This window comes from Ylistrum balloti, unplaced genomic scaffold (assembly GCF_031769215.1).
Source record: "Ylistrum balloti isolate Yb309-2 unplaced genomic scaffold, AGI_CSIRO_Ybal_v1 Utg369816, whole genome shotgun sequence".
Classification (NCBI taxonomy): Eukaryota; Metazoa; Mollusca; class Bivalvia; order Pectinida; family Pectinidae; genus Ylistrum; species Ylistrum balloti.
The window spans coordinates 911881-938949 of record NW_026781986.1 but is presented as its reverse complement, the minus strand read 5'-3'; the positions used below and the strand labels follow the sequence as shown (position 1 = coordinate 938949).

The 27069-nt window shown below is 35.4% G+C and overlaps 2 protein-coding genes across 2 annotated transcripts; one reads left to right on the top strand and one right to left on the bottom strand.

The window, feature by feature from the left end:
* Nucleotides 1–258: 258 nt before the first annotated feature.
* Nucleotides 259–22538, bottom strand: LOC132544963 (G-protein coupled receptor GRL101-like). Its single transcript, XM_060208627.1, has 6 exons — nt 22416–22538; nt 3501–3614; nt 2843–2977; nt 2271–2420; nt 974–2060; nt 259–401 (listed from the first exon to the last, which is right to left on the bottom strand). Exons 1-6 carry the CDS (start codon nt 22536–22538, stop codon nt 259–261), a joined length of 1752 nt encoding a protein of 583 aa, XP_060064610.1.
* Nucleotides 22539–22818: 280 nt separating this feature from the next.
* On the top strand, nt 22819–25991 carry LOC132544962 (G-protein coupled receptor GRL101-like). Its single transcript, XM_060208625.1, has 4 exons — nt 22819–22869; nt 23213–23319; nt 23529–25294; nt 25849–25991. The coding sequence occupies exons 1-4, from the start codon at nt 22819–22821 to the stop codon at nt 25989–25991; spliced, it is 2067 nt and encodes a 688-aa protein (XP_060064608.1).
* Nucleotides 25992–27069: the final 1078 nt, after the last annotated feature.

Sequence of the window (27069 nt, the reverse complement as noted above, 5' to 3'; positions counted from 1 at the left end):
GAAAACATAAATTTCCATTGGCTTTCGTAACGTTTATTCTAAAACAGACAGCAAAGACTATATACCAAATAATTAGAATAACTTGTAACGAAAATTGGTAGATACTAACATTTTTTACCTTAAAGAACGTCTCTCAGAAAGAATATCTAGAAGATCTGTTTTCATGAAAAATTCAATTTGGGTTTTTCCAAAATTATTATACGTAGTTCATCAGCTGGTATACGTATTTTAATAGTCTGTAATACACAGTGATGGTAGTCAACGTGCTCGTTGTCGTTTCCTCCAAATTGCTGATACTGTGTACAAGAACGGGTTGATGGCGGCATTGACCGGCAGCACAAATACCATTACCCAGGCATATGCGTCATTCGAAATCTTGTATCCACTTTTTGACATCAAACCTGAAAAATGTAACGTAATATCTGACAATTATTATTATCATTATAGGTTAAACAACACTATAAGCAGTATTGAGGACGAGAAAAACGGTATGTATTTAAAGCGTTTACTTTGTCATTAGTATTAATTATCGGCCGAATCTAATGCAATTTACCTGAGCATGAACTCCTTTGTACTTGGACTAAAAGAAACATCATATTACTTTTATTTTTGATGGCCAGAATCATTCATTATAATGACAATATATCTATGCTGTAGATAAATTTTTTACAGATGTCCATCTTTTATGCCAGTTATTTAATTTGAAATGAAATATATTCTTTATTTTTGATGACGTGATCGGTCAAGTAGAACACTCATTTTCACTCTAAGCCCTAAGATGTGACATTACACTAGTCATACTTTTATTGATTTTCATATAGTGTGTTAAATCAAAGCCTTTCTTGCTTTTTTATACAGAGGTGCTTTGAATGTTTTGTTGATATCTAGTTAAGTATTTGTACATGTAAATCAAAATCCTTGGACCTTGACTTTATCGACGAAGATCAAGTCTTGTAATTAAATATACACCTACCCATGACACCGATAGGAAACCAGCAGAAGAAGTCAGTTGCCACCACAAGGAAGAGGGTTCTAGCTACTATCATGTCTCGTTGTCGAGTCAGTGATGAAGCTACCCGACTCCCACCACTTGTCATAAGGCTTTTAAACATGCAGAGTTGGCCTATGGCTATGATAACAAAGACGAAACTGTTCAGACAAACGAACACTGCGAAGGAATATTCCGAACCAGGTTGTTCATCACCTGTCAGTGGCAAAGCAAGACACACTCCTGATTGAGAATAATATTCATTCTTGAAGTAGAATTGCAAAGAAACAGCAGGGATGATAGCAATTGTGATAGCAACCAACCACAAGAAAAATGAGATTAAGCAAGCCTGTTTCCACGAGATATTTCGCCGAGAAAGACGGGACATGGGGGATACTATGACAATCGCTCTGTCTATTGTCACCATTAGTATAAGGAATGTTGACATTTCACTAGAGACATTTGATACAATTCCAGCTATGGTACATATAATACTCTTTCTCCAATCCTGATCATTCCATGCGTACATATCTCGATAATTGACATCAAAAGTGCCTATCATCATCAGGTATATACCCATAAGGAAATCCGACACACTCAAATTCAGTACAAAAATCGAATAACTCGTCCTGATATTATCTCTATCAATAAGTAATCGGTAGAACATTACAGCAAAGTTTCCGATTAGGGCACAAACTCCAATTATCCAGAGAAAAACTCTAAGTAAATCTGAACCTATCAAATTATCACAAGAGGATATCATATCTTCTTCTGATTTGCAGGTATCTGGTTCAAACATGCAACGGAATATATTATATTGCCTATTTAGACATCTATCTTCGGCAACCGACTTAGGCTTAACACAACACATGAATGGAGTATCAGTCAGTAAAACAATCAGATTGTCTAAACCTTCAAACATGTGTTGCTTAACTTTCAGCTTGTTCCCTGTGATATCCAAAAAAGATAAATTACTATAATTAGTGAACGTACTAAAAGTTAAATGTGAAAAATCATTGTATGATATATCGAGCGATTCAACAGAGGCAGATAGGGTGGGAAGAGAAGTTATCTGATTGTTTGACATGTCCAGTATCATAAGTACAGGGAGATCTCTAAACACTTTATCTGGTAGAACTGATATCTGATTGTTAGATAGGACCAGTATCATAAGTACAGGGAGTTCTCTAAACACTTGATCAGGTAGAACTGATATCTGATTTTTAGATAGGTCCAGCATGTTAAGTACAGGGAGATCTCTAAACACTTTATCTGGTAGAACTGATATCTGATTGTTAGATAGGTACACTATCCTAAGTACAGGGAGTTCTCTAAACACTTGATCAGGTAGAACTGATATATGATTTTTAGATAGGTTCAGCATGTAAAGTACAGGGAGATCTCTAAACACTTTATCAGGTAGAACTGATATCTGATTGTTTGATAGGTCCAGAAACTTAAGTACAGGGAAACCTCTTAACACAGTATCGGGTAGAACTGATATTATATTATTGCTTAGTAAAAGCATCTCGAGTCCAGAGAGACCGTGAAACACATCGGTTGGTAATTGATTTATCTTATTATATGATAAATTCAAAGATACAAGACTTGACATGTCGTCAAACAAGCCTTCAGGTAATGACACAATGCCATTATTAGATAAATCCAGTGATCTGAGGCTTTGCAAACCATTGAAAAATGTTTTGTACAACTCATTGATATCCGTAATGACTAAATAACCAATGTTTGATAGGTGTAGAATACCCGGAGATATTGAATCGTTCCATATAAAAGGTGACCATATAGTCCCCAGGGAAGGGTCGCTGAAGTTGACTATGAGACCAACACACATACAACTAGGTTGGCACGGATGGACACATACAGACTCGTCATCGGAATCTGGACACTGGCTTTTATCGTCACATACTTCTTGTAGAGGAATGGTGTGGCTATTAGGACAATGATGTGTTCCTGCACAGTTGTATAGTCCTGAAACAATGTTTATTGTACTAACAAACAACGCAATTATCGACGATGATATCGATTTTCAGTTAGAAATATACATCTATTATTCTCACTATGTTTACTCACAGAAATTGATAGATACCTAAGTAGAGCGTCCACGAGCGTCCCTCAAAATTCAACAAAGTAAAGTTAAATTTCGTGTTTTGGCGTAGGATAAAGCTAAGACGGAACAATCTGTAATATTATTTTACTGAGGAATACAAAAAAAACTGTATAAGAACCATCACACCATAGCCCTTCACCTGATGTTAAAATGTGTGATATTCAACAGAATATACTCCATTGACCTCAGTTGTAATGATCGTCATCTATCATCGCATACAGTAAGGAGACAACTCTTAATTAAAATTCAACGCTATATCTTCCTGTTCCATGTATTAAATGATATTTCATACTAATCTGACATAAATACAAAGGTGTTAAGCATGTTGATCTCTTTACACCATGTATGTATATAACAATCTCTCAGTTAATTTGATATACTAACCACAGTTGTGTCCCGTTTCTTGTCTCGTGCATCGTATGTCACATCTGTAGCTGACGTGCTGACAAAAAGGAACCGGACACTTGAAAGTCTCCTCAAAGCTAGATATTTTTCTTCCTAATGTAACACATAAAATTATCTTGTTGCACTAGAGGATATTAAAGGCATTGAATCAATCATTTGTTGCAATATCCTCACGGTATTGTGTATGGAAATACTAGGAAACATTAGAACTTAACGTTAACAATAGATTTAAAAATCATTAGATGGAAAATATATATACATAAGCATTCGGGAGACCACTGTCTTGGTTAAGTGGTAACATACACAATATATTGCCGGTGTCGATAACCAGAACTATCAAGGATACTTCATAGTACATTATAGCACACAATAGCTGCATTGATATCTATACTTGAAAAAACCCAATACATGTTCATTAACAGATACAGAAAATAGATTTGGAGTCTCAGACATAACTGCGTCCACTGTAATAATTGGCTTTAACCACCATGATTAGTTCTCCGTACAATTCCCCCGAGATAATGAGGCGAACACTATTACCATGATAAGCATATGTCCTTGCAAAGAATCTAGGCCATACAGGATTACCATGTAATAATGTTCTATATCTTGTGTAACAAAGTTATGCAGAATTTTACCACACAGATTTAAGAGTTCCTAGTCCCTGACTTTACCGAGTAAACACAGTCACCTTCAGCATTGCCTTCTATAGTTTTACACAGTAGGTACGACGATAAAATACTGCAAAGGGCTGATGTGTGAAGTTCCTTGTAGCTGACTTGCCCGTCATGTGAGAGCCCATTCTTAGTATATTTACCGCGGGAAAAAGGGCGCGGTAAATTCAAACACTTGTAATAAGTATCTTTATACATTTACGATAATAAAGAGGCATTGCCCTCTGTTATATATTGATAAATCAGTGTTCATATACATGTATTAAAGGAACAAAATATTAACTAGCAATCGTAAATTGAACAAATAAACGTTTTAATTCTCTAAATTCAAATTGTATCGGAAAAAATATTTAAAAACTTATTTCTCGATTGCGGGATATCACAAATAAATTGAATTACTTTTTCCAAATAAATCTCCCGGAGTTGAACCGACATTAGGATATTTAGAGGAATGCTAGAAATAAATGCATTTAGCCAGTAATCTAATTGACAACCAAATTCATTTGTAATATTTCATTAAGTATAGTTACTTTGCACACTGGAAAATGCTCATTAGGCTATATCAATTACCAGTAATGTCTAAGATTGACATTGAGTTTACCATGCTCATTCAAAATGCTAGCAAATAATAACCAAATATCCTATAATATTACATTAAGTCATACGAATATGTACTTTGTTATATCTGTAAAAGTTGTTAAAAACTAATCCTATGATAACGATAAATTTCAACTATGACAGAAAATTCCAAACTATTCTCGATTCAATTTCATCGCCGTCAGAATACTTTATATAGGTTATCCTTGAACGTTTCTCCGAAACAAATATAAATCTTTAAGCACTTGTATAACTTTTAAAGTAAAGATATAACGGGAAAAGTCTAATACACTTTTTACTGACATCCAAATTTATTCATTTTTTATTTGAATGTGAATATTTTATAGAATCATGATAAAATGAGTTAATATATGTCCTATACCTTTAAAATGATTAACACACGTTTAACAGTTCTAGAATAAACAGTTAACATGTGTTAAAGTACTTTAACATTTCTATAAATCGTAACAGTTTATCATTTCAGTGAAAGAAACTTTCATTATCTATATGAAGAATTTTTGCTAAATAATAAACAAATTGATTACAGAGAAGTGTGAATTTACAAATCCAAAACAAACTTCAGATTGTTCATAGCATGACATGGTCCCTGTTTCTACCAGTTTCAGTTATAAACTTAAGCCGGATATAGTTAGAATAACTATAAGACGTTTTTGTTAAATCTCTTCATGATTTCACCCATGATACTTTAATTGTTTACCTGTTGGACATTGTTGTCCAGGCGGTGATTCAGTTGTGTTAATAGAACGTTTTCTTCTGTTGTTTCCAGTGTCGTCAACATGTGTCGAAAGTCTTTCATCACACTTTTCATTCTTTCCATGACCAACATCATAAACAAAGTTCTGCCACTCTTCCAAGTTTTTCACCGGGTTTTCGTATGCACAAATTATTCCGGTAAAAATAGAATTTAGAATTAAAAGCATGAAAACATTCATTTTGATACAGACATACGTACACCTCAATCTTAACCTTGTGTTTTTGAGTGATAATAAGCAAATACGCTTCCAAAACAAATCAATATATCACCATTCTGTCTATGATGACAATGCAATGATAGGATACAGACCCGCAACGTCCCGAACATTTGTTTTTAAACGATCAAATATTAATATTTAAGTATATCGGCCAGAAATGATGCAATTTAATTAGGTTCATTGGTCGTATTTTGATCAGAAATGGTATGATCAGCCAATCGTGTGCCTTTGTTATCAATATATTTCATGTATCTGCTACATGCTAATAAAGACAACCGCTAAAACAGGATACAAGCTTATTTCGTAAGGGAAGACACAAAAAATACCAGGCATGATATGCTGCTATTTACTCTAATATATATATATATATATATATATAAGGAAGAAAATGATGGATCGGATGTAAATCTGTCTGAAATAGTTTACGTATCGAGATTCAATTTGAGATCAAGGAAATAACACGAGTGACGAAGTCGTGCGTTTCCTTAAGACTATTTTTTCCATCTCTCAGGAGCAACGGATTGTTATACCACAACATGTAGACCGCGCCATTGCATTTATCCAAAAATGGAGATTTTTCTAAAATTTTTAAAAAGCATCATGTTGCCCTAAGAAAAACTTTAGACTACAATATTTCTTTTTTATCATGTACTCGGGACTATTGGCGCTATAACTTACACTGATAAAAATGCAGAATGAAATTTTTCCCATCCATGATGTTGTAAAGCACAAATTTAAGTGAGCCCTTGTTAAGATCATCTCTGTTTATCCGCAACATGCATTATATTAATTGCAGTTAATGTTAATATGAAATCAGGTTTGTTGATATTATTTTTTCAATTAAACTAGCTTATTAATGGGTACGAATATTGCCATTTTTATATTCATCATAATAATGGCGTTGTTTCTCATTAGAAAATGACAATTCACTCATTACACACGGCACAGAAACAGTAAAAAACAAACAAAAAACAAAAGCACCTCAACATATGCCTTCGTGGCTTATTGCAGTATACGTACGGTAGATTACAACCAATCCTACACAATATTCTGGCCTTTAGTGTTGGTCATGACAAGGTTTTGACCAGTAAATGTCAAATATATTGATACTCATTTCTACAGTGTTTCTGGTCATAACAATATGGTCGTGTATCAGGTAACTGTTACGAATGATAATATATATGACGATGTGTATTTTATGAAGTTACCGGAGAACATAGGAATCAATATACAATTTGAAATAGAAACGTTATCTTGATTATGTAACATGTTGTCTTGACAAACAAGTGTAAGTGAATCGCTTACTAAAAGTCAAAACGTCCTGCCTTTTATTTGAAATGAATTGAAATGGAATATCTCGTAATCAATCGTATGTACATTGAGAAGCAAACGGAGGTGTCCAGTTGTTCAGTTGTCCACGCCTTTTATGTGATTAGAATCGCGATATTAAAATGATAGACAAGAGTCTTTAAAGTGATATTGGGAATCTATGTTAGGTGATATATTCACGAACGTATATTTCATACCGGAGAAAGTGACACCAGGTTTTGGTGCAGTGAAATGGTAACCTGTTCTGAAGGTATCACTTTGTTGTCGGAATGTTTTTTTCACCTCTTGTTAGTTATTTTCCTGTGACAATAATATAAATATATCCTGCAATATATTGCCAGTTTATACAGTTTGTATCAATTTACATATTAATCAATGGTTATACTATCCAGAATATTACAAGTGCAAGTATTTCTGCTGGACGCCATATAACAAAAAACAGATACAGTGATAAAGAAAAAGTCTTCGATATCTAAACGTCGAGACGTTTTACCATTCAATAGGAATTCCAAGGGTGTTTTTTTATTATAATGTATAGGTTCATCTGACGCATAGATTGATATTTCATATTGAAGTTCTTCAAAGCATGTCCTATACACATTTGAAAATGATTTTAACAACTAAGATCTTAAATGTATATATTGACCTCCACGAAATTAACACCAGATTTATTCATTGACATTGTAGGACATGTACTATTATAACTGCAGGTAACAAAGGGTACATTGATAAATTACATTTGTTTTTCAATATGAAGTCTTTCATTCTCAGTAATGTATCTTCCAACTATGTTACTAATTGTTTACCAAATTGTCCTGTATATCACTGTGTAGATATACACCAACATAATACCGCTCTTTCAACTGCATTCGGTCGGATGGTGTAGATATACACCAACACACTAGTAAGCATATCACGAAATTCTCTTTTTATTTGTTGTCCGAATATATTGATTACGAATTAATACATAACTATTGAAACAATTTTGTTATAAAGCGTTGGGCAAAATGTATTTAGAGATGGTATTCCGTATAGAAGAACCATAGAGTTGGATGTAAGTCAACTGTATAACAAAAATGACTATATATATTGCTGAGTGTGTTAAAACATTCTCTCACACTGCAAACATATAGTGATATCAGAGGAAAATTATTCTAACAACAAGAGTGAAAAGTTCAGCGCAGGGAGTCGTTTTACTGACCGAGAACCTAGTATCACTCCCTCCAGTATGCAAAACGCTTGTGTTAATATGTCACCCAACTTAGATTTCAGATAGCATTTTAGAAACCCCCATCTGCTATATTATATCGAATTTCGAATCAAATAAAAGCTTTCGGACAACTGGACACCACCGTTTGCTTCATGTTTATAATTAATCACGAGGGATTCCCTTTCTATCCATTTTGATAGAGCAGGACTTTCTGACATTTGTTAGCGATTCCGTAACATTTGATACATCATCGTCCAGAGTCTATTTCAAACTGTATATCGATTCCTGTAAGTATTTTTTATTATTACTCATTTCTGCGTCGTTTTGAATGAGCAAATTATTTTCACGATGTAATCAAATTTGCAAATAGCCTACGCTCATCAATAATCTGGTTCGATAAAAAATGTTGTTTTTTCGGCAATTATACAAAAATCACATGAAACAAAAAAAAGTGAAATGTAAAAGGCTTATATCACCAAGATTATCATCATTGAACTCTCATCTTTATAGTTCGATAACACACTCGAAAATGTCGCTTTCATAATTTTTCCAATGTCGCGGTCGATCACCTACCTCAATAGGAAAAATGATCGCCAAATTTGAGCCAGCGTCATGGCAGCGACTTCGCAATCCATGGGTATATTACGTATAATATCATAAAAAAGTTTATTGGCTGGGGAAATAATAATTACAAATAATGTCATCAAAGACGATAATCGTTATAATAAGTAGCCCTATTGATCAAAGTCAGTTGCAATATCACAACTAATAAAAATCATATTTCATATGCTAGTGTCTCCTACCTTTAACCTATACAGAATGATGCATAAATCCCAATCTCCATTTGAAAGAAATGTATTAAATGAGTCTCATGTCAAGGCTACCTGTCGAAGCTTCACCACGATGTCCGTTATTTGATCGATGTTCTTTAAAGATTAAATATTTTTACCATTCAGAAATAGACATGGCGAAGTTTGTTTGTAATTTGCAAAGTTATTTTTATCAATGTTCATAACATATTTCAAATACTAAAAATCAATATATAATATAATTTAATATTTTTATCAGTGAAAGTTATTTTTATAACTATAAAAGTCCCAAGTACAACAAAAAGACGGAAATCTGCCTTTTGTATTGTAGCGTTAATTACATCCCTGTTAAACAGCAAAATTTCATGTTTTTTTAATGGTGCAAAGTTTTAGTCTAACTATCTTTGAGGGAGCGATAAATACCGCCATTAAATCTCCCATTGAATCTCAATACATAAACTGTATCAGACAACTTGGCATTTCTACTACTTCATTAAACTTCATATAATATCACGTAATATTCCATTTTCAACCATTTTGTGACCAGGACTTTTTGACATGTTGCTTATAACATATCCGTTATATAACATGATATATTATACAAAGTCTTATTGAAATTTCATCCGGATCCTCACGTTAACAAACATTATCAACAAGTATGGACTGCCACATACTGATCTGACCGTACTATCAGATAGTGTTAACCAGAAACGCTATCGAATAGTAAAGTTAATTTATATAACTTTTACAGAATATGGTTGTTGTGGATCACGATATGTAACACAGGGCCTGGATAACCAAATAAATCCAATTGTTTGTGTTTCAAAATGTTGGAAAAGCTACAAAAAATGTTTATCCGCGGACGAACGGACAATTTTATATCATTACTTATGAGGACTGGATAAAAACATTGGGTAGCAAGTTTCTGCAGTACGGAGAGCTTTTAAATAGCAGATCTGAAAACATGTTTCAAGAAAAAAGGGGAACATACTGTTCAAAAAAGTAAAAAGGCCAGAACTAATTTAGTAGCTTATCCGTTGACTTTTTTTATTAATTGCGTGACAACAGAATCCGCCAAGAAACCGATCTCAACGGTATCCGTGCACATTTGAATTTTCATTCTCTCTAAACTTTGTTTTCTGCTTTTTTCTTTTTCGTGGTACGCTTTCTCCCCAACAAAGCTACGTTTTTCTTTTTCGTGGTACGCTTTCTCCCCAACAAAGCTACGTTTTTCTTTTTCGTGGTACGCTTTCTCCCCAACAAAGCTACGTTTTTCTTTTTCATGGTACGCTTTCTCCCCAACAAAGCTACGTTTTTCTTTTTCGTGGTACGCTTTCTCCCCAACAAAGCTACGTTTTTCTTTTTCGTGGTACGCTTTCTCCCCAACAAAGCTACGTTTTTCTTTATTTCAGGAATGGCATATCTGACGTAAAAACACTCCCCTTTCAATGAAGTTCCTAGATTGTTTCGTCATAAGTATTTTAGCTCAATTCGTTTTTTTTTTCTTATCATTTCGTTTCTTTCCTTGATGTTCCTCCAGTTATTTGTATTAATATGAACAGTGTGGTAGTCGTGATATATCTTTCTGATATTGCATTGCCAAATATTGACATGTCATGTTATTAGCTGGTAATCGCTAGGTCCCGAACTTTGCAAATCAATAGGTCTATTATAACTGGGTAATTAAGTATGTATACCTAACGCACTTTATCCTTATAACAACAACAAATGCAATGTTATGAACATGTTTCACTTATACAAATTTTTACACCTCTAGATAATGATCCCAACAGACGTAACATTATAGGGCTAACATCTGTGCCAGCATTTACCTTCCTTATCATCCTTAATACACCCGTATAAGATATAAGTTGTCACTTAATTAGCAAAATATTATGTCTTCTGGTATTGTAAATTACTTTATCATTGATATTTTATATTCAGTACGAAAGAAGTTTGGAACCTGTATAGATAGGATGTATGAACATGAAGCTTTACTTGGAATATGTTTAATACACAAGGACACGTACGCAAATTAAACCATTTTCTATCATAACACGCCCCAAATGAACCTTATTAATATTCATCACATCTGGTCAATGTGCTTGAACATCAGCAATTGATTGTTTTAAAGCAAATGCTTATGACGTTACTGACAGCACGCAACCATTTCATTTGGACCCCAGAGTGGTAATACATCGATGTATTTTACGCGTTTTTAAACAGTTCTTCAACTCATTCAACGTCAACAGGGGTACATCGAACAGTACATGTTCAACAGTATGAATGTTTTCAAGCTTTTGACGCCCTATTTTATTTTTAACGGAATCATTTGTGCATTCCATCATGGAGCATATCCAAAGAAGTGGCAGAATTTTGTTAATGAGGTCAGTCATTGGAAGAATAAAATATTTGATGAAAGACTATCAACACAAACTGACGCCATCGAAAACGTCAAAAGAAAACGTTCTCTCCATACGACTGAGCCACTATCAGAACAAGAATGTCCAGAAGGTAATATTATTCTCTCATAGTCATTTTACCTGTCTTCGTTTTACGTTAATAACTGAGACTATTGAAATACCACTTTAGTATGAAGAACCATACGATTCTATCAACTATACATGCATTGATTTAGAATTGGGAATTAGAGAGTTTCTTGGTTTTCTGCTCAATTCGCTATAATATATTATTTTTATGTCGTTATTTTCAGATATTATTTGTGGTTAATGTATATGGAGTGATGCGTATTTGCATTTGTACAAAGAGTTGAAAATGAGCTAGAAAAAATCGTGGGAACAGTTGGTTGTTTATGAAATAGGAAATATACAATGCAAAGCGTGTCTAGTTTGTTTATTCCGAACTGAAATAAAGTATTTCAGATAAAAAATTAATAAAACGAATGCTTATACTATTCTTAAACGTCCGTATAAAAACAGCGATAAAAGGAGGGTTCATTAAGACAATAAAAAATGGTAATTAGTTTCAATGTAGCATATACAGCAAAATATATCAAGGTCGGAATCAGTATGGTAGAAACCATTCTCATGTCCAAGCATGAAAGATGTGCCAAGCAAAACTTAGTTTAGATTAGTTTAAATCATAAATGAGCACTTAAAATAAATAGTTATTAAAAACATCTTTTTACTTAACGTTTTATTGAAATTATTTGAGTCTAAATGCGTATTTGGTCACTACTTTTGTTTCATGAGCTCAGCTGATAAGCATTTTGGTTTTGTTCGGTTGATGATTTTTAAAAAGTGGTATTTTATTAAGCAACAGCACATAAATAAAAGGAAAATAAACACGTGACAGATCTAGATCCATACGGGTTAGATTAGAATTAGAGGCTAGCTTTGCCTAAGTAGATGGGTTATACATAATGAAAATAAAATTTCCTTTCTGACTGTATGGAATTCAAAATGATTCATTGCCGAGGATAAAAGAGACGTCCATTTAATGTTTGCATATAGAATGAGTGGTTGTACATTATGGCTGATCACGTGTGGTACTTTGTAAAAAAAACTACGAAATTACGAGTGTATCTAAGTATTCAGACTGTAACTGATAGACCTACATGTGTCAAACGTATATGTGTATGGCTTTATCAGGAAATATACTTAGTTGTACTCTTATATATTTAGAAATTATTAAACCCAATCCCAAACTTACCTATAAGTAATTTCTAAATATAGATAATTCACTATAGAACCGCATAATATGCTCACAGATATCCAATGGCTTATTCGTCCAGCTTTCCTACCGTGCGCACATCGTGCTCACATCGCATGCACATGTTTTAACGTTGTGCTATCCCTCAACTGTATCAGATATCTATTCGATTAATATAAGATACATGTAACAAGGAACTATATCATGATTTTCTAGGGTCACTCTTCGACGTTGAATATAGTCCCGCTGTCAAATAAATTGAACATGGAATAATGTCTTAGTATTCTGAGGTCCTTTGCAACATTGTCAACTTTATGAGAGAAAAAAGGAAAGTGCGTTATGATATTCTGGAATCACTTTAACGACGAATTCACCATAAACCACTTTTACGATTAATTCAGTGTGGAATGTCGCCATGATATTACATGGTCAATATTTCAACGTTGAATATTGAACTTGGATAATTTATTATACTATGGCAAAAACGTTCGTGAGGATATTTCTGAGTCCTGAACAATGCATATGGAAGCGGGGTCATTCATGATAATAGATCAAGGAATATGCATCATTATTCAGGGATACTTTTTGTTGCGGTCTTCTTCTAACGTTTAATTTGGAGTCGAGACCATTTATTCGCTGGGGTGTGTGCGTGTGTGCGCGTGAGGAGGGGTGGGGGTAGATAGGGCAGCATAGAATGTGTGTTTTAATATTCTTGGGTTCCACTTTGTTGATGGAATTAAGATATTATCCAATAATGAGTTATTGTTTGGGGAACCATGAGTCAAGTAAAGCGGGGTTACTTGTTAAAACAACAGGGATAGTCCCTACAGTTCAGCAATGCCGACGGGTCAAATTAAACGAAGGAAAAAAGATGTTAACCGTAACTTACTGAATACTTTTCTTTGATTGTTAAGAATGAATTAAAGAAGAGTAGTGAAACTGAGGTCAGGGGATAGGGATGATCCCGGGTTCAGTTCTGAAGTCATTTTTTATTCAGAGTGGAAATCTCATATGATTCAGGGCGTTTACTTAGGCCTAAGACCCCTGGGACTTGGGATAATCTCGGTATCAATTCTTGGGTCACGAGTGGGTTCGTCTCTTTATTTCTAACAAATTTATATAGCTGAAACATGACAATGTCTGGCTGGGTTTATCGTCTCAAGCATGTCGACTAGTTTCGAATCTTAGTTGTGTTGTCACAGGAGCAAAAATAATACTCAGGTGTAATGTACACAATGTGGTGCCTAGCTTAGCAACAGCAACAACAAAAGCTAAGTAAATGACGTAATACAAAGTTCACCATTCAACGATGTGAATAATAGATAAGCGGGCTGGTTGCAGAAAAAAGTAGTTGAATGTTGCGTGTATTATATGGTGATACCACATACGTCATCACACAGCCTGAGCCAACAAAATACGCCTGCTGGGCATCACAAAACTTTACTGAAAACATAACATGAATATTGGCTCTCCTATTCATCGTACAAATGTATACGAAGCTGAATAATGGAGACCTCTACTGTTTCTAAGCGTTGTCCCCCGGGCTAGGACCCTAGGGATGATCCCGGGGTCAATTCTTAAATTGTTTGTTTATTCAGCACTCCCTATCCAATAAAGTTATACGTAGCTATTTGGCGATGATCTCAACGGTGTCCACACGTCGGCCAATTCTGGACGCATGTCCTGTATTCGATAACTAATATGATTCCCTTCTAAACAAGGTCCATTTTCGACGGATGGTAAAAATACGTCTCGGTTAGATTCCATTTTCTGCGACTGGCCGGTCCTTGTTACAACGGGGAGCCATTTTCAACATTACACCGGCCTCTAAAAATCAACGAAAATGCAATCGAACCGATCACGAGTCAACCATTTCAAAAACTATAATGTGTGTTTACAAAGCATGAGAAAGTAGGTTTGAAATTCCCGAAAACAGTTTAAAATAGGAATATTAGGACCGGCTCCACATTGACTTGATTACAATAATCACGACGCCATCTACAATATCAAAAATTGTAGTCAGCGACCAAAGAATCCAGAAAGCGTCATAATATATATCATTTTTTCAAATATAGTGTAAGAATTAAGCATATACAGAATAAGGTAGTATTTCCTTTCATAACCTCCTATTCATATGTGTACATCTATTGGTAATTATTATCACTATTTTAATACATGTTAATTGGTGATAAGTAATGATACAATGCTGTATTTCTAATATCCCCGCTAATCAATAATAAATATCTATATAGTATTGTATTTCAAATGCCCATATCCCCGTTAACCGGTAATGAATATTTATATAGTATTGTATTTCAAACGCCCATCTTCCCGCTAACCGGTAAACAATATTGAAATAGTTTATATTTCAAATACCCATATGTCAAATGTCCAACTCCCCGCTTACCGGTAATAAGTATTTATGTAATACTAGATTCTTAATTTCTTACTCTTCCACCTCTTAGATGCATAGTAACCTATGTTTGTAATTGCACAAAAAAATGATTTTTAAAAATAATCAAGTTGATAGGTATTCACGCTTATCACGATATCCCTCCTAGCAGGTGGATTTCCAGGTCCGTAGACTGTTTTTTTTTTTTTTTTCCAGAACGGAGTGTCAGTATATTTGCATCAACATTGTGCATCATTGATCAAGAAACGTCTTTAAACATGCACAAAGAAGTTGTCCATAACCATTTTAGATAAAAAGCGTACTTTATTCTGGTAACATTGATTTTGATCAAATTGAATTTATTATTTATAATTTAGTAGAATTTAATAAAAATGAAACGTTTCAATAACGTTTATTAAAGGGAGATGACTCCGGACAGCTTGGAAGGAACATGGATAGCATAATTATATTTCGGCAAGTGAACATTGTACAATGCTTCCGTTTCGTCAGATTATGTAATGTAGCCAATACGTTGTTGTATATTGGCTACGCTTTTTCACATATTGGAAATACTTTTTTTTATTTAATTTAAGAAAATGATTGATTGTATTCCCGTCTGTTAGGGCAAATGCGTATATTTCAAGGCCTGTACATACTATTACAGACTTATTCACTAGCACATTCACTCGAATGCAATTATAAAGTAGGTGAGGCTTAATCACACTTGTATGGAACACACTATAATACGACACGCAGTCAACATCACATATGCGTACTGAGAATCAGATACTGTACACATATAAAAGTTTAAAATAGGAACAACTAGGCTGTATTTTAATACGATATAAATAGATTTCTAACTTATTATTTCACTATACACAATTATGCAGAAAGAAAATACATTAAAGATATACTGTGAATTGGAATATAAAGATATAAAAGACAAACTCACGATCTAATTCAAATGTCGACTTCCATCCATCAAAGTACTTTTAATGTTTATTTATGACCACGTTATAACGGATCTGACGTCATCAAACATATGATGACGGAAAAATTACCGCATCTTATTGTGGAATGTTGACACTTACAGAATAATAGATTGTTATGTATATTTTAATCCTATATGCTGTATTGCATTTGAAATAAATAAACTTGTAAACTAGATTGTGGCTTATGTACATTCATGTGTATCTCAATTTATTACTATCGCCGATAAAAAAAATCACAACATCAAGAACGTATGATATAGATTACACACTTTGATTTATATATATAACAATTGTGCCGCACGTGACACACAGACAATGCTATTATCTCACATGAAACTACTCTAACGCGATATGTTGTTATCTATTCGAGATGAAACGTAGCACTTGATTGGTCAATGAAATAATAAGGCAATGCCATACATGATTTCTCATTTGCTTTTCAAGCCAGGATGGCAGGTCATGACCCCGAGATAAGAAATATCGTCGGTTTGCGAATACTATAAGTGTCACGAATCCTGAGCATGGAGATATATTTAAAAAATAATGCAGAAATTAGGCTTTGATTTTTGCTATTTCTCATAGGAATTGGCCATTTTTTTTGTTTTTGTTTTTTTGTTTCTTGGTTTTAAATTTTGCATCCTCACGTTAATTAACAAAGAATAGTATATTATATACTGCTAAATCATCGACTAATTTAAGATAATTTCACATATTACATCAGGAAGAAGAACACTTATCCTTGAGGAGCTGTTCAAGTGTCCATTTAATTTCTGTCAGCACGTCAGCTACAAATGTGACATACGATGCAGTAGACAAGAAACGGGAGACAACTGTGGTTGGTATATCAAATTAATTGAGAGCTGAGTATCTCATTGTGATGAAAACATACTTCTATACTTCTTGAAAGATCATTACGCTCAAGACCATTTGGATTTATTTCAATACATTGAAATAAAAAAAAAATACTTAAGATCTGAAATAAGATGAAATGCCATCGGGTGTAAATAAGTAATTATCTCCTATAACTATACTGAGTCACCCATATCTTATGCCGGACGTAATATTGATCGTCTCATTTAAGATTAATAGAATCTTCTCCTACCCTGAGGGTGTGACAGAGAAATCTCCAACCCGAGGGGTGATTTTTTGTTGTTGTCTAACCCGAGGCTCTACCACATGGGACATGTCTTTCTCCCACCTCTGCCCATGTAGGATAGACATGTCCCATGTGGAACACCCATGGAGGATAAATCTATCCCACATGACTGCACTCGGTGACCTCAGTCGGCTATCGCAACTGACTCAAACCGACGAGTGGATGCTTTGTTTCCAGGTTCCGTAATGCGCGACTGTAACATCATAGTTAATATAAACTATAACAATTCTTGTCCAGTGAACACAAATAAACGTCGGAGGATCATCTATGACTCTGATTCTGAATGAACACACGCGTGACACTCACACCATTGCAATATTTCGCGTGCATAAACAATTGACGTCATTATAAACTGGGAAATCCCCTTTTTGTCCATGACATCGCGGCAAGCCTACCCTACCTTAATAAATGATACGGAGTTAAATGTTGTTCAATACAAGTATTTCCATGTATCTATCGCTAATTAAAATATTTAATTTCCAAAAAATAAATATTTCTAATGGTTATTCATATTGTGTTTGTAGTCTGTCATTTTGCTCTCGCGGAAGAATGTAGAATTTTGGAAACGTGAATGGTGATATTCATGCGCCATTCAGACACTTGAAACGTGGGATTTTTTTTTTTTTTTTACGTCGTGGCGGAAATAATGGGATGGGAGAAAAATAATCAACCCTTACCCTCAGAGGATGTGACAGAGAAATCTCCAACCCTCGGGGTGATTTTTTTGTAGTGTAACCCTCGGCAGAGCCTCGGGTTAGACAACAACAAAAACACCCCTCGGGTTGGAGATTTCTCTATCACACCCTCAGGGTAGGGGAAGATTCTATTAATCCTACATGGGCAGAGGTGGGAGAAAAGATATTCTATGACAGCTCTGCAGTAGATGTAGATTTTTTAAGGAATCTACGAACAACGAAATCAAGATGGTGTACTTAGCGCCCCCGATCAAAGGCCCTCAGTAAAGTCTTATCATCGTTGGAGTGTGTGTCATCATTTTCGTTTACTTACCATTTCTGTAATGGATTCTGTGTATTTTGACTGACGGGTTGATTTTGATGACGTCATTGAAGTTTTTTTTTAACTTTGGTAGAGTACTTATTTCGAATGACCGGTTGATTTTGATGACGTCATTGAAGTTTTTGTAAACTTTGGTAGAGTACTTATTTCGAATGACGGGTTGGTTTTGATGACGTCATGGAAGTTTTTGTAAACTTTGGTAGAGTACTTATTTCGAATGACGGGTTGGTTTTGATGACGTCATTGAAGTTTTTGTAAACTTTGGTAGAGTACTTATTTCGAATGACGGGTTGGTTTTGATGACGTCATTGAAGTTTTTGTAAACTTTGGTAGAGTACTTATTTCGAATGACGGGTTGGTTTTGATGACGTCATTGAAGTTTTTGTAAACTTTGGTAGAGTACTTATTTCGAATGACGGGTTGGTTTTGATGACGTCATTAAGATTAATATTACCGTAAAGTGTATACATCAGTTTTCTTTTACCGGTGTATGACTTGTATGGCGTATTTTGGCGTGAATTTTTGATAGTTTGCATGCAAAAGCATTATTTTGACAGTTTTTGTATTATTACAAAAATATCACTATTTTACTGACATAATTTCTATTTGCAAAATTTACATTTTTCACTAATAAAATTACATTTTTATTTTTTTCAGATAGGTAATGTTGCTGCTGTTTGCTGTTGATTTTTTAGCTGTTTGCTGTTGTTTGCTGCTGTTTTGATGTTGGTATTTGCATACAAAAATATTAACATCTTACATTTTTTTACCTTTAAAAAGCTTTTTTAGGCCCAGTATTCAGTGATATTGTAATTATGTCTACTGGTCCCCCGGGTTGCTTACAATTACAAATCTGTAAAGAATCCGAATTAAGCAAGGTATCATGGATGACCAAAACTATTGTTTACAAAGTTAGTCCCATTTAGCTTGTTGATCACTTATCAGATTTTGAACGAATGATATCTGTATGCATCGGATTTTTTCCCGTTCTGTCAGACATCGCCATTATTTTCTCTGTGTACCAAATGAAATATACAGAGCTGATCACACACTAGAGGGTTCAGTTGCCTAATTCGAATAGGGTTATACGTCCACTGTTTGTTTGTTTGTTTAAAGAGTTACCGAAAGCTTCTCCACTTCTTGCTTTGTCTATATATGCGGCAAGCCAGTGTTGACTTTGTTTCTTATCCTGATCGGTTTTTTAGACTGACGAACAGGGCGACGTTCATGAAAGAGTTAATCTGCTCCTGGCACAGAAATCTTTAAAATATGTGAAATCTTTGAAAAGATTACTTCTATCCCCAAATTATTCAGTTTTTAGGTATTGAAGTCAAATAAGACATGTCGTTTCCTGACGATTTCTATGGTAACGTTGATAGTTTGGGTTAATGCTTCATCGAATGAATTTCCTGAGGCAGATTTCCTCTCTTGATAAGGTGAAAATTCGGAAAAAATGTTTTCCTGTGCATTTTTATTCTTTTTTCTCGGGGGTCCGAGGCTTCGCAAGGCTTTCAGTTGTTTTGATTTGGCCGACGTTTTAATATCTTTACCACTCAACAAATCTTCCGCCAAATGCATGGCAGTTCTCAATGCTTGTTTGCCTAAAGACTTAGCACCAGTCTTAAAACACGGTCGCCACGGCTTTCACTTCCGATTTTACTAGAGGGGCGGTCGATTTGAAGATACCTTCAATGATACTCCCTAATACCTGTCCTCGCTGAATTCGAACTCCTTAAAACTTCAGCTCAACCTCCTGTTTGATTTAAGTAATATTTATCGCTGTGGTGAGTTACTTGCATTTCTTCGATACTAGTTTTATTTCGTAGCCATAAAAAGTATTTCTGTATTTTTTGTATTTAAAAGAAATTACTTCCTCATATAGATTTTTCAGATTGTAACATGACTTTTTCCCTCTGCAATGGAATGGACTTACCTGTATCGTCTATCAGCATTACGTTAATTTCTTGAAAATGTCTTTGATGGAGAGCTACGTAATGAATGGGTTAAAAATCATTACTCACGACGAGTCCGCGTTTGTCTTCTATTGAAGCTTTCATTTTATATGTTAATTTCAAGGGTTATATCTCGCACAGCTTTTTCAAAGTTTCTGATATCGATGGACGGGAAATTGACATTTGTTTGTAAGCTGGGAGTTTCGAATGAAATAGCAGTATCGTAACCGGTTCCGTCGTCATCATCATTATCTTTCCACCATATCCTTGTCGAAACATTCTACTCTTCGTTGTATGACTGGAGATTCCGTGATGTGCTGTGTAACAGAAATTACCGGAGTATTTTGTAACGGAGTGGAAACTACGTCGCAATTTTTCTTAGTATGTTTATTACGTGGGATTGACGTACTTCGGAGATCTGTGACGCGAAGCATTACTGACTTAGTGTACGAGATTAGAACCCGTAATCACCGATTGACCTTTGTATCCGTAATCCCGCACCTCTTTTCACTATGTCTATGTCGTGCAAGGATTTCATGATCGAGTCCGCCGGCGGTTTAGGTATCACTCATACACTGTATCACTGCATTACCAAAAAATCTTTCTCATATTTCCTGGAACAGTTCATCCAAGAGTTTGATTGCTAATAGTAATACTTTAGGTGCCAGTGCCTGAATGAAAAACCCCTTTCGACCATGTTCTTCACTTATTTTAACGGTAGTCTTTTGACGAATTTATGAAGACCGGCTTTATCAAGTGTCAAACATTCCTTCTGTTGTTTCTCATCCTTTCTTCCGAAAAAACCGAGACGTAAGGTGGCTTCTCTTTCGTTTCAACATTGAGGGCCAAACCTTGCAGCCTCGAATGTTTTCTACTGTTGTAACTTAAAATAAGATCCGGTAACGCGCCGGTGAATCTGTATGTCTAATTCGAGTGAAAGTTCCTATAAATGATATTTTTTAATTTACCTTTGAAAGATGCGGCAAAACAGCTTTGTGAGCACTGTGACTCGCATCGCAGAATGTGACAACATAGTAGAAATGACACATAATTCGTCTTAATGGGTTTTATTTATAGTTTCTCTTCTTGTCCACCATTCATTTTCTGAACAATTATAAACAACCTTGGAAACCCATAGCACTCATTAGAATGTCACTGAATACTGCAAAAGTTCACATAATACATTTTGAGGTCAAAAATATTTTTTAAAAGTAAAGTTTTGCAAATAAGAAATGTAAATGTTGATATTCCAATATTCCATCGCTCCAATGATGATAATGAAAACAAAAAGATGACGTCACACACTCCAATGATGATGAGATGTTACTGAGGGGACTTTTTTCGGAGGTTGTTAAGGTCGGAATTTTAATTTCCAATATTGCGGAACTTCCTTAGCAAGTCCTCCCCACCCCAGTAACGCCTTATCAACAAATAGGTACAGACATATACTGAACCGGAAGTGTCGTATCATGTTATCATGGTGGTCTTTTCTTGTAGCTTTTGAAAATACATGCTCAATAAGGTATTTGCAAAGTCTAGAAAAAGTCGATTAAGAAAATGAATCAACGAACTGACGCGTATGAGATATCAATGTCGTATATATTCATAAATCAAGCTTCTGGTACAATTATTGTGCCTGTAGTATCCTACCATTGACTTAATGTAGCCCGTAATTATCCAATTGTTTGATGTTTTGGATACCGTGCATTGACTCATGCTTAAATGTGTTAATGTCTGGTGACTTTGGAAGTTGTAGCATCTCTATCACTTATACAAAATATGCACATTTGGATAACACCTTTTCACACAACTTAGCTGTTAGATAAAGTAGGACCAAACAACGAATAAAACTGCACCATACAGCTATTTCGTCCTTCCAAGACCCTAAGGTGATGCTAAGGGCCAAACTTTTGAGGATCATTTTGCGCTTGGCGGGCTCCATGTGACTTGGCAATGCCCAGAACATGATTCTTATGGTATGCCGTATTTCCTGATTTCCGAACTCGGACCCTGCCGTGTGTCGGATTAAGGAAAAAGCGGCTTTCATCACACCGGTGGACTCTTTGCCAATACCTTATACACCGTATCAAGTGATAACGTACCAATTGCAGTCCACTGTCCCCTGAGCCTGTTTGCAGTGGTGAATGGGTCCCTGCTTGCCGGTCTACACAGATCTTCTCTATCCGTAGTCTTTCTTCTGCGAGACCTGAGTGGCCTGTCAACATGCCCGGTTTGGTTGTGACGCAATATTAACCGAGAAATAGCAAAATGGCCGACATCAAAACATACACCATGTTGTTTGTATATCAAACTACCTTGATCTATCCCAGACATTTGCCACCTTTCAGTATATGTCAATCGACGTGTCAGTTTTAAATTCAATATGAGCAAGTATATGTTTTACCAGTAATACACATGCAAACGCTGCTTCATGTGGAAAAACAACCTTATGTTTGTAATAGCACGTTGTATCTCAGGTTATCATTTAGCTGGTTGTACCTCATGATGGCATACGGCAGCAAATACAATAGTACACACTGCCAGGACTACGAAAAGGTACATTTTTACAACTGGAAAAAATCAGCTTCATTTAAATGTGCATACCGAAATTGATGATCCCAATGACAGGTGTATATATAGGTGGAGACCGATTCTACTGGGGACATGACAGCTTAATCGGTTGAATATCTTCTGAAACGTTAGGTGAAGGGCTATGGTCTGTGCGGGTTGTATACCGTAATAGTAGACTAACATTACAGATAGTCTCGGGTTGTAAAGACATTACCTTATTTTACGTTGTTGCATTCAATGGGCCTCCCGATGGACATAGTGTATGTTTCTGACAGATAATCGTCGAAAATTGTATTATGTGTTAGTAAAGAAATCATCTTTGTTTTAGGACTATACAACTGTGCAGGATCACATCATTGTCCTAATAGCCACACCATTCCTCTACAAGAAGTATGTGACGATAAAAGCCAGTGTCCAGATTCCGATGACGAATCTGTATGTGTCCATCCGTGCCAACCTAGTTGTACGTGCGTTGGTCTCATAGTCAACTTCAGCGACCCTTCCCAGGGGACTGTACGGGCACCTTTCAATATCTTATGGAACGATTCAATATCTCCGGGTATTCTACACCTATCAAACATTGGTTATTTAGTCATTACGGATATCAATGAGTTGTACAAAACATTTTTCAATGGTTTACAAAGCCTCAGATCACTGGATTTATCTAATAATGGCATTGTGTCATTACCTGAAGGCTTGTTTGACGACATGTCAAGTCTTGTATCTTTGAATTTATCATATAATAAGATAAATCAATTACCAACCGATGTGTTTCACGGTCTCTCTGGACTCGAGATGCTTTTACTAAGCAATAATATAATATCAGTTCTACCCGATACTGTGTTAAGAGGTTTCCCTGTACTTAAGTTTCTGGACCTATCTAACAATCAGATATCAGTTCTACCCGATACTGTGTTAAGAGGTTTCCCTGTACTTAAGTTTCTGGACCTATCTAACAATCAGATATCAGTTCTACCTGACAACGTTTTTAATGAGCTACTTAGACTTCAACAGCTGTACCTTTCTGACAATCAGATATCAGTTCTACCTGATAAATTATTTAGAGATCTCCCTGTACTTTACATGCTGGACCTATCTAAAAATCAGATATCAGTTCTACCAGATAAAGTTTTTAGAGATCTCCCTGTACTTTACACACTGTACCTATCTAACAATCAGATATCAGTTCTACCTGATCAAGTGTTTAGAGATCTCCCTGTACTTAGCATACTGGTCCTATCTAACAATCAGATATCAGTTCTACCAGATAAAGTGTTTAGAGATCTCCCTGTACTTATGATACTGGACATGTCAAACAATCAGATAACTTCTCTTCCCACCCTATCTGCCTCTGTTGAATCGCTCGATATATCATACAATGATTTTTCACATTTAACTTTTAGTACGTTCACTAATTATAGTAATTTATCTTTTTTGGATATCACAGGGAACAAGCTGAAAGTTAAGCAACACATGTTTGAAGGTTTAGACAATCTGACTGTTTTACTGACTGATACTCCATTCATGTGTTGTGTTAAGCCTAAGTCGGTTGCCGAAGATAGATGTCTAAATAGGCAATATAATATATTCCATTGCATGTTTGAACCAGATACCTGCAAATCAGAAGAAGATATGATATCCTCTTGTGATAATTTGATAGGTTCAGATTTACTTAGAGTTTTTCTCTGGATAATTGGAGTTTGTGCCCTAATCGGAAACTTTGCTGTAATGTTCTACCGATTACTTATTGATAGAGATAATATCAGGAGGAGTTATTCGATTTTTGTACTGAATTTGAGTGTGTCGGATTTCCTTATGGGTATATACCTGATGATAATAGGCACTTTTGATGTCAATTATCGAGATATGTACGCATGGAATGATCAGGATTGGAGAAAGAGTATTATATGTACTATAGCTGGAATTGTATCAAATGTCTCTAGTGAAATGTCAACGTTCCTTATACTAATGGTGACAATAGACAGAGCGATTGTCATAGTATCCCCCATGTCCCGTCTTTCTCGGCGAAATATCTCGTGGAAACAGGCTTGCTTAATCTCATTTTTCTTGTGGTTGGTTGCTATCACAATTGCTATCATCCCTGCTGTTTTTTTGCAATTCTACTTCAAGAATGAATATTATTCTCAATCAGGAGTGTGTCTTGCTTTACCACTGACAGGTGATGAACAACCTGGTTCGGAATATTCCTTCGCAGTGTTCGTTTGTCTGAACAGTTTCGTCTTTGTTATCATAGCCATAGGCCAACTCTGCATGTTTAAAAGCCTTATGACAAGTGGCGGGAGTCGGGTAGCTTCATCACTGACTCGACAACGAGACATGACAGTAGCTAGAACCCTCTTCCTTGTGGTGGCAACTGACTTCTTCTGCTGGTTTCCTATCGGTGTCATGGGTAGGTGATATTTGTATATTTAATTACAAGACTTGATCTACGTCGATAAAGTCAAGGTTCAAGGATTTTGATTTACATGTACAAATACTTAACTAGATATCAACAAAACATTCAAAGCACCTCTGTATAAAAAAGCAAGAAAGGCTTTGATTTAACACACTATATGAAAATCAATAAAAGTATGACTAGTGAAAATGAGTGTTCTACTTGACCGATCACGTCATCAAAAATAAAGAATATATTTCATTTCAAATTAAATAACTAGCATAAAAGATGGACATCTGTAAAAAAAGTTTATCTACAGCATAGATATATTGTCATTATAATGAATGATTCTGGCCATCAAAAGTAAAAGTAATATGATGTTTCTTTTAGTCCAAGTACAAAGGAGTTCATGCTCAGGTAAATTGCATTAGATTCGGCCGATAATTAATACTAATGACAAAGTAAACGCTTTAAATACATACCGTTTTTCTCGTCCTCAATACTGCTTATAGTGTTGTTTAACCTATAATGATAAGAATAATTGTCAGATATTACGTTACATTTTTCAGGTTTGATGTCAAAAAGTGGATACAAGATTTCGAATGACGCATATGCCTGGGTAATGGTATTTGTGCTGCCGGTCAATGCCGCCATCAACCCGTTCTTGTACACAGTATCAGCAATTTGGAGGAAACGACAACGAGCACGTTGACTACCATCACTGTGATTATAGCTCTTAAAACTCTTACATATACCTAAGTGTCCATAACACACTGTTAATAGTACAGTACGTTATATCAGAAATGCTCGCTCAACATTGAATTAGAGTGTCGGAAATGCGCACTCAACATTGAGTCATAGTGTCAAAAATGCTCACTCAACATTGAATTAGAGTGTCGGAAATGCGCACTCAACATTGAATCATAATGTCAAAAATGCTCACTCAACATTGAATCAGAGTGTCGAAAATGCTCACTCAACATTGAATCAGAGTGTCGGAAATGCTCGCTCAACATTGAATCAGAGTGTCGGAAATGCTCACTCAACATTGAGTGAGAGTGTCTGAAATACTCACTCAACATTGAATCAGAGTGTTGGAAATGCGCACTCAACATTGAATCAGAGTGTCGGAAATGCGCACTCAACATTGAGTAAGAGTGTCGGAAATGCGCACTCAACATTGAATCAGAGTGTCGGAAATGCTCACTCAACATTGAATCAGAGTGTCGGAAATGCGCACTCAACATTGAATCAGAGTGTCGGAAATGCGCACTCAACATTGAGTAAGAGTGTCGGAAATGCTCACTCAACATTGAATCAGAGTGTCGGAAATACGCACTCAACATTGAATCAGAGTGTCGGAAATGCTCACTCAACATTGAATCAGAGTGTCGGAAATGCGCACTCAACATTGAGTAAGAGTGTCGGAAATGCTCACTCAACATTGAGTGAGAGTGTCTGAAATACTCGCTCAACATTGAATCAGAGTGTTGGAAATGCGCACTCAACATTGAATCAGAGTGTCGGAAATGCGCACTCAACATTGAGTCATAGTGTCAAAAATGCTCACTCAACATTAAATCAGGATGTCGAAAATGCGCACTCAACATTGAATCAGAGTGTCAAAAATGCGCACTCAACATTGAATCACAGTGCAGGAAATGCTCGCTCAACATTGAATCAGAGTATCGGAAATGCTCACTGATCGGAAATGCGCACTCAACATTGAGTAAGAGTGTCGAAAATGTGCACTCAGCATTGAGTAAGAGTGTCTTAAATACTCACTATAC